Raw genomic sequence first — 14,893 nt, forward strand, 5'->3', positions numbered from 1 at the left:
GAACTATATATCAAATTAAAGTCATTAGATTTAGTTTTTTTTATGAGATTCGCTGATGTGTAAATTATTTTGGTCTTCATTACAAGCTCATTTTACTTCATTGTAATAGGTTTATTACTTCATTTCGATACGTAGTACCTTGAAACTATAGTATTTTTTACTTTTACTTTTAATAGGTTTTGAAATGATTCAACACATGCTTCATTCGAATTCATTGAATTGAGTTTTTATTTTATTCACTTTTAAAAATACTATTCATTCCAGTAGCTTTATTACTTCATTAATAAACATTATTACTTCATTGGATAAGGTATTATTTACTTCATTTCAGTAGGACTTCAAATGCTTCTACACATATTCAATTCAACTAGTGTACATCATTCCATGTGCTTATTACACCATCAATTAGGCTATCATTCCATTTTGTTGTCAACACTGCGACGGTGGTGATAGACATTTAAGAGAGAAAGAACGGTATGCGACGGCGAAACCACATGTACGTACTGGAATGAAGTAATAATCCTATTGAAATCAAATAATACCTACTAGAATGAAGTAATATATATTATTGAATAAAATTAAATCCTCCTAATATGTTATGACTTATTTTCCCTTGGCCGAAGCAAAATAGGCTGTGATGAAGGCGAAAAAAAATTATACATTTGCGCATCTCATTCATAAGAAAAATAGATCTAAAAACTCTAATTTAGTATAGTTATGCGGTTCTTAATAAGAACTGGATTTGCATATAATAGTACTAGTATATCATAACTTCTAATTTTGTGGGAATCGTGGGATTATTTAATATGGGAAGGGAACACTTATTTATAAATGTAATCCGTGTTATTTGTTGATTAGTTCCTTAATCCCATACCATATCATAGTTCCACAATTATTATTATTTTTTTCATAGTTCCATAATTGATTATGCATGCAATACGTATTGTATAATTCTATTTAGTCTTTCTATTATTTAGCATACTTGGCCTAGCCCAGTCCGGCCCGTTAACCAACTGGGCCTGTGCTTGGGCTGGGCCTATTATATATACCAAAACCCTAGCTCGGCCCGGACCGCTCCAGATATGGGATGGACTGGGCTTACTTGTCACCGGGCATGGGCCGGCCTGGCCCACATGACACCTCTACACACACCTGAATTTGCACAAACACACGCACATATGCACACACCTGCACTCACACAAATATGCACACACCTGCACACACTCACACACACACTGGCTGCACATACACACAAACCTGCACACACGCACCTGCACACGGCTGCAAATACACACACATATACACACAAAACACACCCTTGCACACACACAGCACATACTTGCACACACCTACCCACACACATAACACACACCCTGCATAATTTCTTTGAATTCGAAAAGTCACCCATGGTATGGGTTCCGTTGTTTCTAACTTCACACTCAAACGCCTGTATAGTTTCCTCAATTCTATTCCAGGCGAGTCTATGCAGCTCGGATTTTATTGCACGGCTCATCAACTGGAATTATGTGGTTTCTTGATTCTTGGAACTAAAATGACCTCAAAAAACAAATTTGGAAAACTGGCTTGTTTTTTTGAAAGTTCCGTTCATTTTAATTTTTAACCCCACATGTTGCATCTGTCTTGAATGTTACAGAACATGGATCATGATAGGGTCCTCGATTCAGCAAATATTGCCGAAGATCATCTTCAATATATCTTTAATGAATTAATCAAGAAAGATAATTAAAATAAAATATTACAAAAGATATGGAAAATAACTAAAGATAACTAACTAAAATAAAAGATACTCTTTATCAAATAAATTCATTAAAGATATATTGGAGATGATCTTCGGGGATATTTGTTGAATCAAGGACCCTATCAGATCAGCAGCAGCAAATATAACAATGCCAAAACATGTATAAACTGAACTCGGGCATGGATAGCAGTAAACCCCTTTACTATAATAACTGTGGTTCATTTACAAGTAACAAAGTAAAAAAAGTTGCATTTGAATGTCACATTAAAACATGTATACCTTTGATGTAAGAGAATAATAAGAAAAGGGGTATTGGATGCCTGTTTGCATCCAGAAACTTTGTCTTCATGGCTGATTACTGGTTATGTACAATCATAAACAAAATCTAGCAATGATAGGGTGCTGGCCACGTTCATTCACAAAGTCTCCTTCAGATAACAGCCAAGTACCCGAATATACCTTGCAAACTCCTGCAGCGAAGAGGCAGAAAGGGTGGGTTTAAAACTTGCAACAAAACAAGATTATACTCTCACAAGCTTTTCTTTCTTCTCTTTTTTATTACTTCACCTTCAAACTTCAAACTAAATAACAAGGATAACAAGTTGAACGCAAACCTGAAGATGACCCAGTGCATATTGGGCACGATGCTCTGCCATCGAAGCTTCAAAGTCGATGTAAAACAAGTACTCGAAGTATCTGCACGTGGATTATCTCATTTATAAGCATAAGAAAATAGTAACGTACGGCATGTCCTGGAGGACCAAATAAGTAAAATAATCCAAGTATATTTAGCAGCCGGAAACTTATGTCATCTTTCAAAATTTACCGAATAGAACCACAGGATCAATTTGATCTTATGCAATCAAGAGTTTCTCCAACATATGAATATAGAATGCAAATAAGGCTCATAAAAGTAATCACCAAATTAGAAGCATCTTATGACAAGCCAGATATCACATTGTCATCTTCTGCTAATGTTTCCATGGCATCAACTCAATTAATACATCCACTATGGATTCTCATTTGCAAAGGCATACAATAAACTTGGATGCACAAACACACTTACTTGGCACCTTGTTTGTTTGAGTCATCAACGACCCACAATGGCCACATTTTCTGTGGGCGGCTCTCTATCTGTAATAACAAATTAAAACTATCTGTGAACATTAAAGTATAACCGAAAGGAGCTGCTAAAATCGGTTCTACAATTACCTTTGATAAATTAATGCTCCTCATAGCAAACACCGCTAAAGCCTTGAATAGAGCTCCTGGCCCTTCTTGCAGAGTGAAGACAATGCTAGTCTGGAAGGAAAAACATACTCTTTATAACAGGTAGCAGGACATGTGCTTAATTAAAGAAAAAGTACTACCTTGTAGGAACCCTCTGTTCCTGGGATAATAGGTTGTCGTGCAAGTATCATAAAACGGGTCACGTTGTCAGAATTATCCTGTTTTTTTGGATCAATGAACGGAATTAAATAAAAAGCTGCACATAATTATAGTGTTTATTCTAATTTAGCCAGACGAAATGAACAAACAAAACAAGTAAGACGGAACAAATGCTGTCAGCCTAAACAAGAAGCCTTACAAATACAATTTTGGAAACGTTTATTAAATGGTCTAGGTTCTGTAGAGATATTTGTTTCAAACATGTCAGTTGTGTAAAACTAAAACAAAATAAGCAATTTTAGGGAAATAAATGAAAAATCTGAAACTTAGTTGGAAAATTTGTCTTAAAAAGGGGAAAATATTAAATATTGCCCCAACATTTAAATTGTGACATTCCGATACCTAATGTTAAACAATGTCACAAAAGCATCCTAACACGTGCTTTAAAATCAACGTAATATGTCTATGATAGCCGGTAGAGGAGGTATACGAGTTCTAAGGCGTGGTGACCGGTGAGGAAAGGATGAATCAGTATATTCATCTCCTAAGGAGGCAGGACGAATTAAGGAATTTCACTTCTATCAAAGGGCCCAAATTCAGCACACTCATTTAAGGTAAACCATGTTTACCTATGACATTAACTAGTGGAGTAACATGTATGGGTGGGGTCGGCCGGAGTCAATGGACCCCACCACTGGTCATGGGTGCTGTCAGAAAAACTCCATTAATTCATCCACCAATCAACGATACCTCCGCCTCCGACCCCACGATAGCTCTGCCTCAACCCTAACCCTTCTCGTTTCAAATACTCCCTTCGTCCGCCATTAGGAGTCTCATTTGAGTTTGGCACGAGTTTTAAGAAATATAAAAGAAAGTTGGCTGAAAAGATAGGAATATGACTCTCATTTTTATATATTAGTTTTATAAAAAAATGTGAGTGGAATGTGAGCTCTACCTACCATTTATAGTAAAAGTGAACCGGGACTCCTAATGACAGACGGACTAAAATATTAAATCGGGACTCTAGTGGCAGACAAAAGGAGTAATTATTTTTCTATGGATAGAGTCACGATGTTTCAACAACAAATTCAAGCTTATTGATATTTTCATTTAGATTTTTTGTTTCGTTTAGGGACACAAATGGTGCAATTGTTTTAAAGACTTATGAAGTTAAAGAAATTTTGAACTCTTGACACGATAGAAGAGTATTGGCATTGGTGCTAGAATGAGGTGATATCCATCTCTTTGCATTCTCTATCGTATCCTTCCATGACGATGTGTTTTCTTCAAAACCTGCCATGCAATAGCGCCACGACGGCGCCATGGCAGATATTTAATAACATTGGTTTGATGAGTTGCGGGCGAGGGAGGGTGTGGGGTTATGATACACATTTAGATTACAAATCCATGCTACGAAATTACCACTAACGGTTGGAAGTGGAAGAGTAAGTTGTTAACGATCAAGGAGTAATGGGCAACGGTTATTGCCAATGCAATCAATAATACTCTCACCGTCAAACAACATTGCATAAAATTTTGTGCCGCCCAACAAAAGGAAAGTAGTGTCTCCATTTGTAGAAATGATTTATTGAGACATACCAAAGAGGAAAGTGTGGGACAAAAGGAGTATTAATTATCATCTTTGTCTTTCTTTCGCAATTCCAAGTTAGAAGAGTCCTATATATGGTCGCTTCGATTAGAGAAAAGGATGTTCAGTTCTGAATTTAGTAAAAGGACGGTAATATACCATAGGGCCTCGTTATAGGAATGGCCTTGTAAGATGATTATCTTTAGTTTTGTTCTAATTTATATATCAACTATACTTTGTTCAATTTATATATCAACTACATTTTTTGTTCGTATTGTTCGTTGTCAGACTTCCTCACCTCTCTTCTCTAACAAATTGGTGGAGATGCAGGGGAACGAACCCTGCGCAAAAGATAATCCTCTTACTAAATTACTCCTTTAACAAAGCCCTACGGTATATTACTGCCCTTTTACTAAATTCAAGACATAACATCCTTTTCTCTAATCTAAGCGACCATTATATAGGACTCTTCTACTTGGAATTGCAAAATAATACAAAGATAATGCTTAATGTTATTGATTGCATTGGCAGTAACCGTTGCCCACTACTCCATGAGCTATAACCGTCGTTGCAATTTATTATCTCCATTAACAACCTACTCTTCCATTTCCAGCCGTTACATGGATTTGTAATCTAAATCTGTATCAGGTTAGCCGTGAGAAGTTGAGAACGAGCATGATTAGATGTTGATGACTAACTGTGTTGAAGAATAGTATACTTGAAACCGGAATTTTGCTTATGTGAATTCAATTCTAACTCTATAGTTTTTGAGTTGATCTATGGCCATGCTAGAGTTGCTCATAGTTTGGGTGATAGTTATCGGATTCTGGCTAGAGTAATATATGACTTGCAGCTGGAATAAGGAAGACTGTTGTTTAAGGAAAAATTGGTGTCGAATTGTTAGACAAAACTTCTGTAGTAGTTGAACTCAAATTTGATTACTTTGATCTTTTTTGAGGATCCGTGATGGTCACATTTATGTTACGTAGGAGTTGTGAAATAAAGAGAGGTGACTGATTGAATGACATCTTAGTGGTATACAATGACAGGAAAATTCCGAACCCCCGAGTTCCGTTTCCTAGACTGACATTAACTATTGCAGCTTTTACATTAACACTTTCACATGCATGTTCCAAGAGAAATCTCTAAAGCTAATTTCACTGATTACATAGACAATGTATGCAGTGGTATCATGTCAAAAAAGCTATACCAAAACGCTTCATTTTAACTGTGCACGAGTTTTCTGCATTTATAGTAAACAACAGTGCATCTATTATGAGTTTCAGTTACATATCTTGAAATATTAGGCAACAGTCAATGAAATCTCTTCTGTTATTCATTTCAATTATATACTGCCTGCTTCTGCAGATCTCAAGGAGTCATCAGAATGATGTTTCAGAATTTACAGTAGAAGGTTCAAACAATAGAGTCACGTCTTATTGCACAATCGTACAAAGCACTTCACATTCATGCAAATACAAGACACGGTGTCCAACCCTATAGCTAAGTTGCCTTCTGTAAGAATCCTTTAATAAACAATGGAAGTATAACATGATTGGGAAACAACAAACAAAATAGCAAAGCAAAGATTAAGGCAACATCCACCAGTTAAAAAAAAAACAGGAACATGAGCCAAAGCATTTAAAAAACTGAAACTACATTTATACAGGATCACTCAGAACCTCACCTGTATTCCTTCTTCAAGAACATCAAGTCCATATATAGCCGCAGCTCGAGCACTTGCGATTGCTCCTGTCTCTCTCAGACCTTCAGAGCCTACCATCTGTGTTTCATGCTGATGTGACTAAACTGAATTGCAAAAGAGCACAAAACTATGGATAAGTTACCTGAGCGGCAACAGCTGTATCAACTGCGTTGACCTTGGTAACACCCAACTCATTCAGAATTATTTTACACTGCGCAAGTGCCTATAACCACCACACTTTAGTCATTCATTATGCTCAATTAAATAGAACAATCGGTATGGTGCCATAAATATCTTATCTTGCACATAGATAAAGTAATATTCTCATGATGGTATGATTAGGATCCGAGTACTTAAAATTGAGAATTATTTAATTACTTATCCACAATACAAATCACTTTGGCGTGCAAGCATGTAAAAGACATGAAAGGCATAGATGACCTGAGGATGGCTCACGACATGCGTTAACTCCTCCTTCCTAACCCCAGGCAATCCAAGAAGACAGTGATTGACCTTCAACTGAACTTCCCCAACTATGCTAAGCCTATGACGAAGTAGCAAGTCATAGTTACGATGGATGCTTCCTGCAACAGAATTCTCAATTGGAAGCACAGCTCTGTCTACCAACCACCTCTCAACTGCCTGAAAAGGGAAGTCAGCCATACAAAGGTTTGAGCAGATATATGATATCAGAGAAGAAGTATTTTGAGAAACATCTAACCTCGAAGACAGCCTCAAATTCTTTACATGGGACAGTCACACTCTGTGGGAATGCTTTAATCGCAGCAGTCTCACTATACGCTCCTGGAATCCCCTGGACAATGCAAGCAGCTTGCTCTTAGCAAAACATGCCAAAGTTACCGATACATATAGCAGAATTACGTGTTACGCACCTGATAAGCAACACGATAGTTTGCACCATCACTAGAAGGAGTGGTTGCTGACAATGGTTCTACAATCAAAACACTTTCGTCAAGTTGCAAATAGAGGGGCACAAGAAAACTCAATTAGGCCACACGTGAAGTTGCATACAGCAGGGTAGAATATATAACACGATTCTCCTTTAAAGCATGCTCGTGAAAGAAATCAAATTAGAATCACAACGGTATGAGTGGACATGGCGGAAAGGAAACATTCAAAAACATCTGCTCATCTCTAACACTTTTAAACTCACAAACTCGACTTTGTATTAGAAATACCACATGGTAAAATGACACCAATCAAATCGAGCAAGATTCCATCTTTATCGTCACATACTTTACAAATTTAGATATAATATCCGTCGTTGTCAATACCAATCATACTTCCCAAAATTTAATGAAATTAAAATTGAATACTCAAATTTTCACCGAATCAAATACTTCCCCCGTAATTAATTAACAACGGTAAAAAAATTAAATAATCTCAACATTTCTCGATTTACTCATCTTTCACCCAGAGACAGTGAAAATTCAGCAACACGAGATGATTAATGTAAAAAATGGGAATTGACTAACTTGGGAGGAAGTTAAAATTAGTGTGAAACTGCGTTGAAGGAGCAATCTCCGTGGGCACTTCAGCAACTTGCTGCGTTGTAGGGACCTCATCACCCACAGGAGTGATTGCCCTCAGCGCCCATTCCCTCCGAATCTTGAAATTCAAGCAAGCGGGCCGACAATCTGAAAATCCCAATTTAAAATTGGGGGGTGTTTTTTTGGTATCAGCGCCAAAACCCAAGAAAGGCGCGGGTGTGAAAGGCCGTGACTTTTTTATGCTGTAGCAATCCGAATGCGGAATGAGACAGTCACAGGAAGCGAGAGTCATTGGAGAGGGAAAGAAAGAAAAGGAAGAGAGTGGTTGATTGAGTTTATGAGTGGTGCAGTGATTTACTTAGAAAATGGGGAATGTCAAGAGCAATTGCAGAAAAAGGAGAGAGGAGACAAGGAGAGGTAGTTGGGAAAAATGTCGGGTTTACGTTTTCTTCACCACTGCATGTGGTAATCGTGGCTGCGGGAGAAGAAGATGGGGCGGCTGCCCTCCCTTCCTTCTTCAACTCCACCACACTGCACCAATGCGATACTCCTTTCTCTAACGTAAACTCGAGCATCTTTTCCTCGTCACTATCACCAAATAACATTTATTGCAATAATATAAGGACAAATTTCTAATTTAATTCTTATAACTGCTTTGCTAGTTGAATAGGAGTAGTATGTTTTCATCCTCCTTTTTTTTTAAATATGTGAACTTCCATTTACTATAGTCAGAAATACTTTTATACATTTACTTTTAATTTTGAATTTTTTATCTTGAATGTTATTTTAGTCAATTTATGTATTAACTGTGATATCATCTTAATATCTTTTTCATCAAACTTTTTCTCTTCTTATCTCTTAATCTCCTCAATTTTGCTTTTTCTCTCTTTTTCACACACACATAATAAGTGTTGAGTCGTTTTTTTTATTTTTTGTCAAATTACAATTGAGTTAAATCCTTTTTTAGTAAATTCCAACACACAATCTCAATCACTTCATTTTCTCTTTTATTTTACTTATTTATTTTCTTATTTTAATTAATCTATTTTATTCTCATTTCATTTAACTTACTAAATATTTATTCATTAATCTCGATGGCTAAAAGAATTGCATCAACACTAATATGATTATAGGGCGGAAAGAGTTTAGTTTGTAGAATACAGTGATGACTTTTCCCTTCTCTCGGCAAATATGAATATATATATATATATAATTAATATCGATGGCTAAAAGAATTGCATCAACACTAATATGATTATAGGGCGGAAAGAGTTTAGTTTGTAGAATACAGTGATGACTTTTCCCTTCTCTCGGCAAATATGAATATATATATATATATATAATTAATATCGATGGCTAAAAGAATTGCATCAACACTAATATGATTATAGGGCGGAAAGAGTTTAGTTTGTAGAATACAGTGATGACTTTTCCCTTCTCTCGGCAAATATGAATATATATATATATATATATATATATATATATATATAATTAATATCGATGGCTAAAAGAATTGCATCAACACTAATATGATTATAGGGCGGAAAGAGTTTAGTTTGTAGAATACAGTGATGACTTTTCCCTTCTCTCGGCAAATATGAATATATATATATATATATATAGTAAAGCAATTTAGAGCAGCATTGGTAGGGACTATGACTAGTCACTTTGGTAAGGAGATTATCGAACTAAGTAGTTGTGAGAGTGATGCAACACAAACTCCATTTCACTCGTCAGGAATATGTCCTCTTTATTTTATATTTCATGTTTAGGTTTATTTTCTATTTAATTTTAATTATGTGTGTGGGATACAGAAGAGAGATGATGTTTCATTTAATGCTATAAATTGACTAAATTATCTACCGAAGTGAAGAACAATATACAAAGATCGAAAAAGTCATGAAATAGCACAAAGTCATTCCAATATGTATTACTCCCACCATTCCCTAAAAATAAAAACTATTTGCTTTTGGTTCGTTCCCCACAATTATAAATTTTTTGTTTTAGAATATTTTTTTTTCTATTGAAGTGAGACCTATTTTTCACTAACATAGTACTTCTTTCTATACCTTTTTTACTTTATTAATTTTGTATTAAAGCTCGTGGTATTTTAAAAATTCTTATAGTCAATGGAGGAAGTATATCAAAGTTCTAAGATGTGATATGATATTTTAAAAGTATGTGAACCGCAAATATGCAAATAGCAAAATAAATAGACTAAATTTACAAAGGAAAATGTTTTGGAGACATAATGTCTAAGACATAATGAGGTTAAAGTAGTCATTTTAGCTTGTTTTATATTTTTATTTAAATAAATGTTTTGTATATATACCATACTACCCTTATGCATATAAAAACATTTATTTATATATAACAATTACTTGATTAGGAAAGTTGTGTGTATTTATTTGAATGGCTTGATTTTAGCAAATTATACTCAAATTGTATGAAGTGTATTAAATACTCCTATGATGCTAAGTCACGAATTTTATTTTAAAATATAATTTTAAATAATGAATTTAAACTTTATTTAAATAGTACATTATACAATTATATTTTTAAAATTCTAAACTTATATGTACTTAATAAATTTAATACTCAATCTTAATTTTATCATTACAAAACATTATTGAATCTATAATTTATATGTATAAAATTAATAAATCAATTTAATTGCTTGAGTTCTTAGAGCATCAAAATTAAGATTTGAAATTTATACATGTTTTAATTTATTAATGGACAAAATGTTAGGGAACAACAATTTAAATATGTATACTAGAATTAAATTGTCAGATGGTGTCAAAATAATTTAATTAAGTAATAATTTCTAAAGCTAAAATAATTTAGCTATATAAATTTAATAGTCATATTTCACAATTAAATTTTTTCATTTTTTATACACAACCCTTTCTTTCATGAGATTATAACAAGTAAAAAATTAAGTATATATACATACATCTATTTACTAAAAGTATTTTAAATTTAGAATTTTAAACATTATTAATAACAAAAAAATTGGACGTTCATAACTATTACTATTTCGTTGGATGATAACACTAAAAAACTAAGTATGTATATGCATGTAGTCATTTTTATGATTCAGAATTTAAATAATTATTTAATACTAATAAAATAATTTGATGAGAATGACTATTACTATTTCGTTATACTAGTCTTTTACAATTTAGAACTTTAACGATTATTTAATAACAAAATACTTGGATGCGAATGAATATTCCTATTTCGCTGAGTAATAACACTAAGAATTTAAGTATATATACATGTAGTCATTTTATGACTTCAAATTTTAATAATAATTAATAAAACAATTTGATGCAAATGACTATTATCATTTCACTAAATGATAACTAGTAGAAATTAAGTCTATAACATATTTATACTACTACTATTTTACAATTTAGAATTTTACACATTATTTATAGAAAAAAATTATTGTATGTGAATGACTATTATTATTTTATTGGACGACAACACTAACAAATTAAGTATGTATATGCATCTAATCATTTTTACGATTTAGAATTTTAATAATTATTTAATACTAATAAAATAATTTGATGAGAATGACTATTACTATTTTGTTGGATAATAACAATTAGAAATTAAGTGCATATATACATGTAATTATTTTTATGACTTAGAATTTTAATAATTATTTAATACTAATAAATAATTTGATGCGAATGACGATTACTATTTCGTTGGACGATAACACTAAGAAATTAAATATGTATATGCATGTAGTCATTTTAATGACTTAGAATTTTAACAATTATTTAATATTACTAATAAAATAATTTGATGAGAATGACGATTACTATTTCGTTGGACGATAACACTAAGAAATTAAGTATGTATATGCATGCAGTCATTTTAATGACTTGGAATTTTAACAATTATTTAATACTACTAATAAAATAATTTTATGAGAATGACTATTACTATTTCGTTGGACGATAACACTAAGAAATTAAGTATGTATATGCATGTAGTCATTTTTATGACATAGAATTTTAATAATTATTTAATACTAATAAAATAATTTGATGCAAATGACTTACTATTTAGTTAAAGAGTGTAATTTGATATGAGTTGACTTTTGATAATAATTTTATTGATGTATATTTAGTTAAAAGATAGTAATTTGATATGAATTGCCTTTCCTTTTATGATTAATTGATATATATTTATTTATTCAATTATTATTTAATTCAAAATAAGGGTATGTTAGTCTATATAATAATTTGGTTTATGTCAAATTGACATAGGGGTATTATGTCTTGGAGACATTATGTCTCTAAATCATCACCCATTTACAAATAGACTAAATTTACAAATATCTCTAACGCATAGTACAAAATTAATAAAGTAAAATAGTACTTATAAATATAGATAAAAAGTAATTGCAGTTTTATAAGTCTTTAATGATAATCCGTCTCATTAAAGAGATAGCTTTATTATAAAAGTGGACAATTCAAAATGCAAAATACAATTATTAATTATAGACGAAATATTAATATTTATATGTGAATTTAAATTCAAACATTAGATTTTTGTCTTGATGTAATCATACAAAAAATTTAGTGATGCAGATCGGACAAACTTTATTGAATAAAGTAAAATTGCTATTATTCTTTAGGTTCAACGATGATGTTGTAGTTATAATCTTTGAAATTTTGAACTACTTTACAAGTTGAAGTAAATATTGTAGATGCGTAGAAATTAACCATTTGTTGAATAAATATGATTTTAGGAAGGGTGAAATAGTCCATATAATTATTTCTTGTTTACAATAAAATCCACGAGTTATAATTTGGTAATTTTTGGTAATTTTATAGCCAGTTAATAGACTTTATAATTAACTTTCCTATATATTATGCGGTTAGATAAACTATTAATGCAATTGTACTCTTCAATTTTAATTAAATTAATGTGTTATTATACTGAAATAAGAGACGTGACAGAGCCAAAAAACCGATTAAGTCGGTGCTAAATTTTAAATAATAATAATAAATATATTTTATTTTATGTACTAGTATTTTATATCTTTTATAATTTTTATGAAATCTTAGATGATAATAAAAGTTCAATAAATCTATATTATCAAATTCATATATCTCATACTCCGCTTATACTTCCTTCGTCCCAAAAAAGTATGAACATTTGATTCAACACCGGTTTTAATGCATAATTAGTAAAGTAAAAGAGATAGCAAGAATTTTTTTAAGTATTATAAGTAGATAGTGAGTCCCACCTCATTAGAAAAAAAGAAATTTCTAAAATTAGAAAATTCATACTTTTCAAGGACGAACAAAAAAGGAAAGAGTTCATACATTTCAGGAACAGACTAAGTAATACATATATGAATATCATAATTTCTAAAATTGTAGTAATTCTGAATCAAATGATTAAATAAAGTTCAAATCCCCAATTTACCATAAGAAACAATTTCTCTTCAAATTAACTGAAAAATTAGTAGATAGTACTTTAATTAGATGTGACTAAATATAGGTTTGTAAATATAAGCCATATTTTTTAATTTAACTAGAAAGACGGAAGTATACATATATAGAAACAGTCAAGGGCATCATTATTTAATTATAGCCCAAAATTAAAAATAAATAGGCCCAAATTATAAGCCCAAGTCTGTCTTCTCCTTTCCTTTTCAATATTCAGATTCAGATATCAGGCAGCGCTGGAGTGCAGGGCCCGCTCTGGGTCTGGATCTGGGTCTGGGGCTTGGCCCAATGTGATTCTGTTGCTAACTAAGAGTATATCCGATTATTCATATTAAACTCAAGTCTATTTTAATGTAAAATGTAAATATCATATCCAATAGTGAATTTACTCTCGTTGACACTAAGTTTGAAGTTAAAAGAATATTTTCTATCCATTTTTTTTATTTATAAGATTTTAAAATATTAGTATTTGAATTTATTTTAATGTAAACTCAAAAATTAATTTATTTAAAAATCCAATATGACGGGTTTCGGGATTTTAAAGAATCATTGAAAATGGTCTAAATCGCTAAATGTTTAGTGGAGTATAATAAAAATAAATGTTACTTAGAAACTTTTAAATTTTATCCAAATTTTAATTTGATTCGTCTCTAAAGTAGTTAAGTTCTATTTCACTCTCATTTTCCTCCATGTTCTCTTTTTTCCCACCATTTCACTCACCACCGGCCGTGAACCCTACCACCATTGTGTCCGTCTCTATGATATAATCCCCCCGTCCCATAAGAATATGCACTCTTTCCTTTTTAGTCCGTCCTACAAGAATATGCACTTTCTAATTTTGGAAACATTTTTCACTCTAATGAGGTGGAACTCATTCTCCACTAATAATACTTTAATTACTTTTTCTCCCTACATCTCTCTTACTTTCTCAATTTTGCATTAAAATTCATGTTTAATCCAAAGTGTATATTCTTTGGGGACGAATGAAGTATTTTTTATTATCACAAGTGGACAATATTATTCCAGTATAGCTAAATATATGTACATGTACCGTATCGACGAAGACTAATATTTAGCTTCTAAGTACTACTACAACTTAAATCTCATGCACTATCTAGACCACATGAGCTGAAGGTTTGTTTAACTAATTGAACATAAATAAATAGAGATAATAAATACTCCTTCCGCCCATAAAAATATGAGCATTTAGGACGACATGATAATTAATGCACAATTGGTAAAATAAGATAGAATAATGAGAAATGTAGTTAAAGTAGTGATCGTGGATAATTGAACTCACATTATTATTAGTGTTTAATGACTTGTAATAATGGGCCCTAGTCATATAAGTTGTACCTAAATTGATGTATATGGATAATGGGCTGGGGACAATTTTTCCATAAATGGCAATACTCATATTTTTATTGGATGGATGGAAAAGAAAAAATGTTCATTATTTTT

At 32.1% G+C, this 14,893-nt stretch overlaps 1 protein-coding gene across 1 annotated transcript; it reads right to left on the reverse strand.

Annotated features, from left to right (window-relative positions):
• Positions 1-1,924: 1,924 nt before the first annotated feature.
• LOC121743178 (arogenate dehydratase/prephenate dehydratase 1, chloroplastic-like) lies at positions 1,925-8,578 on the reverse strand. The gene is made up of 11 exons (XM_042136405.1): positions 7,938-8,578; positions 7,335-7,393; positions 7,163-7,255; positions 6,883-7,083; positions 6,584-6,664; positions 6,424-6,519; positions 3,130-3,207; positions 2,972-3,061; positions 2,826-2,893; positions 2,374-2,455; positions 1,925-2,229 (listed from the first exon to the last, which is right to left on the reverse strand). The coding sequence occupies exons 1-11, from the start codon at positions 8,242-8,244 to the stop codon at positions 2,176-2,178; spliced, it is 1,209 nt and encodes a 402-aa protein (XP_041992339.1). The 5' UTR covers positions 8,245-8,578; the 3' UTR covers positions 1,925-2,175.
• Between the last annotated feature and the right edge of the window lie 6,315 nt (positions 8,579-14,893).

The sequence above is a fragment of the Salvia splendens genome, chromosome 8 (assembly GCF_004379255.2).
Source record: "Salvia splendens isolate huo1 chromosome 8, SspV2, whole genome shotgun sequence".
Lineage (NCBI taxonomy): Eukaryota > Viridiplantae > Streptophyta > Magnoliopsida > Lamiales > Lamiaceae > Salvia > Salvia splendens.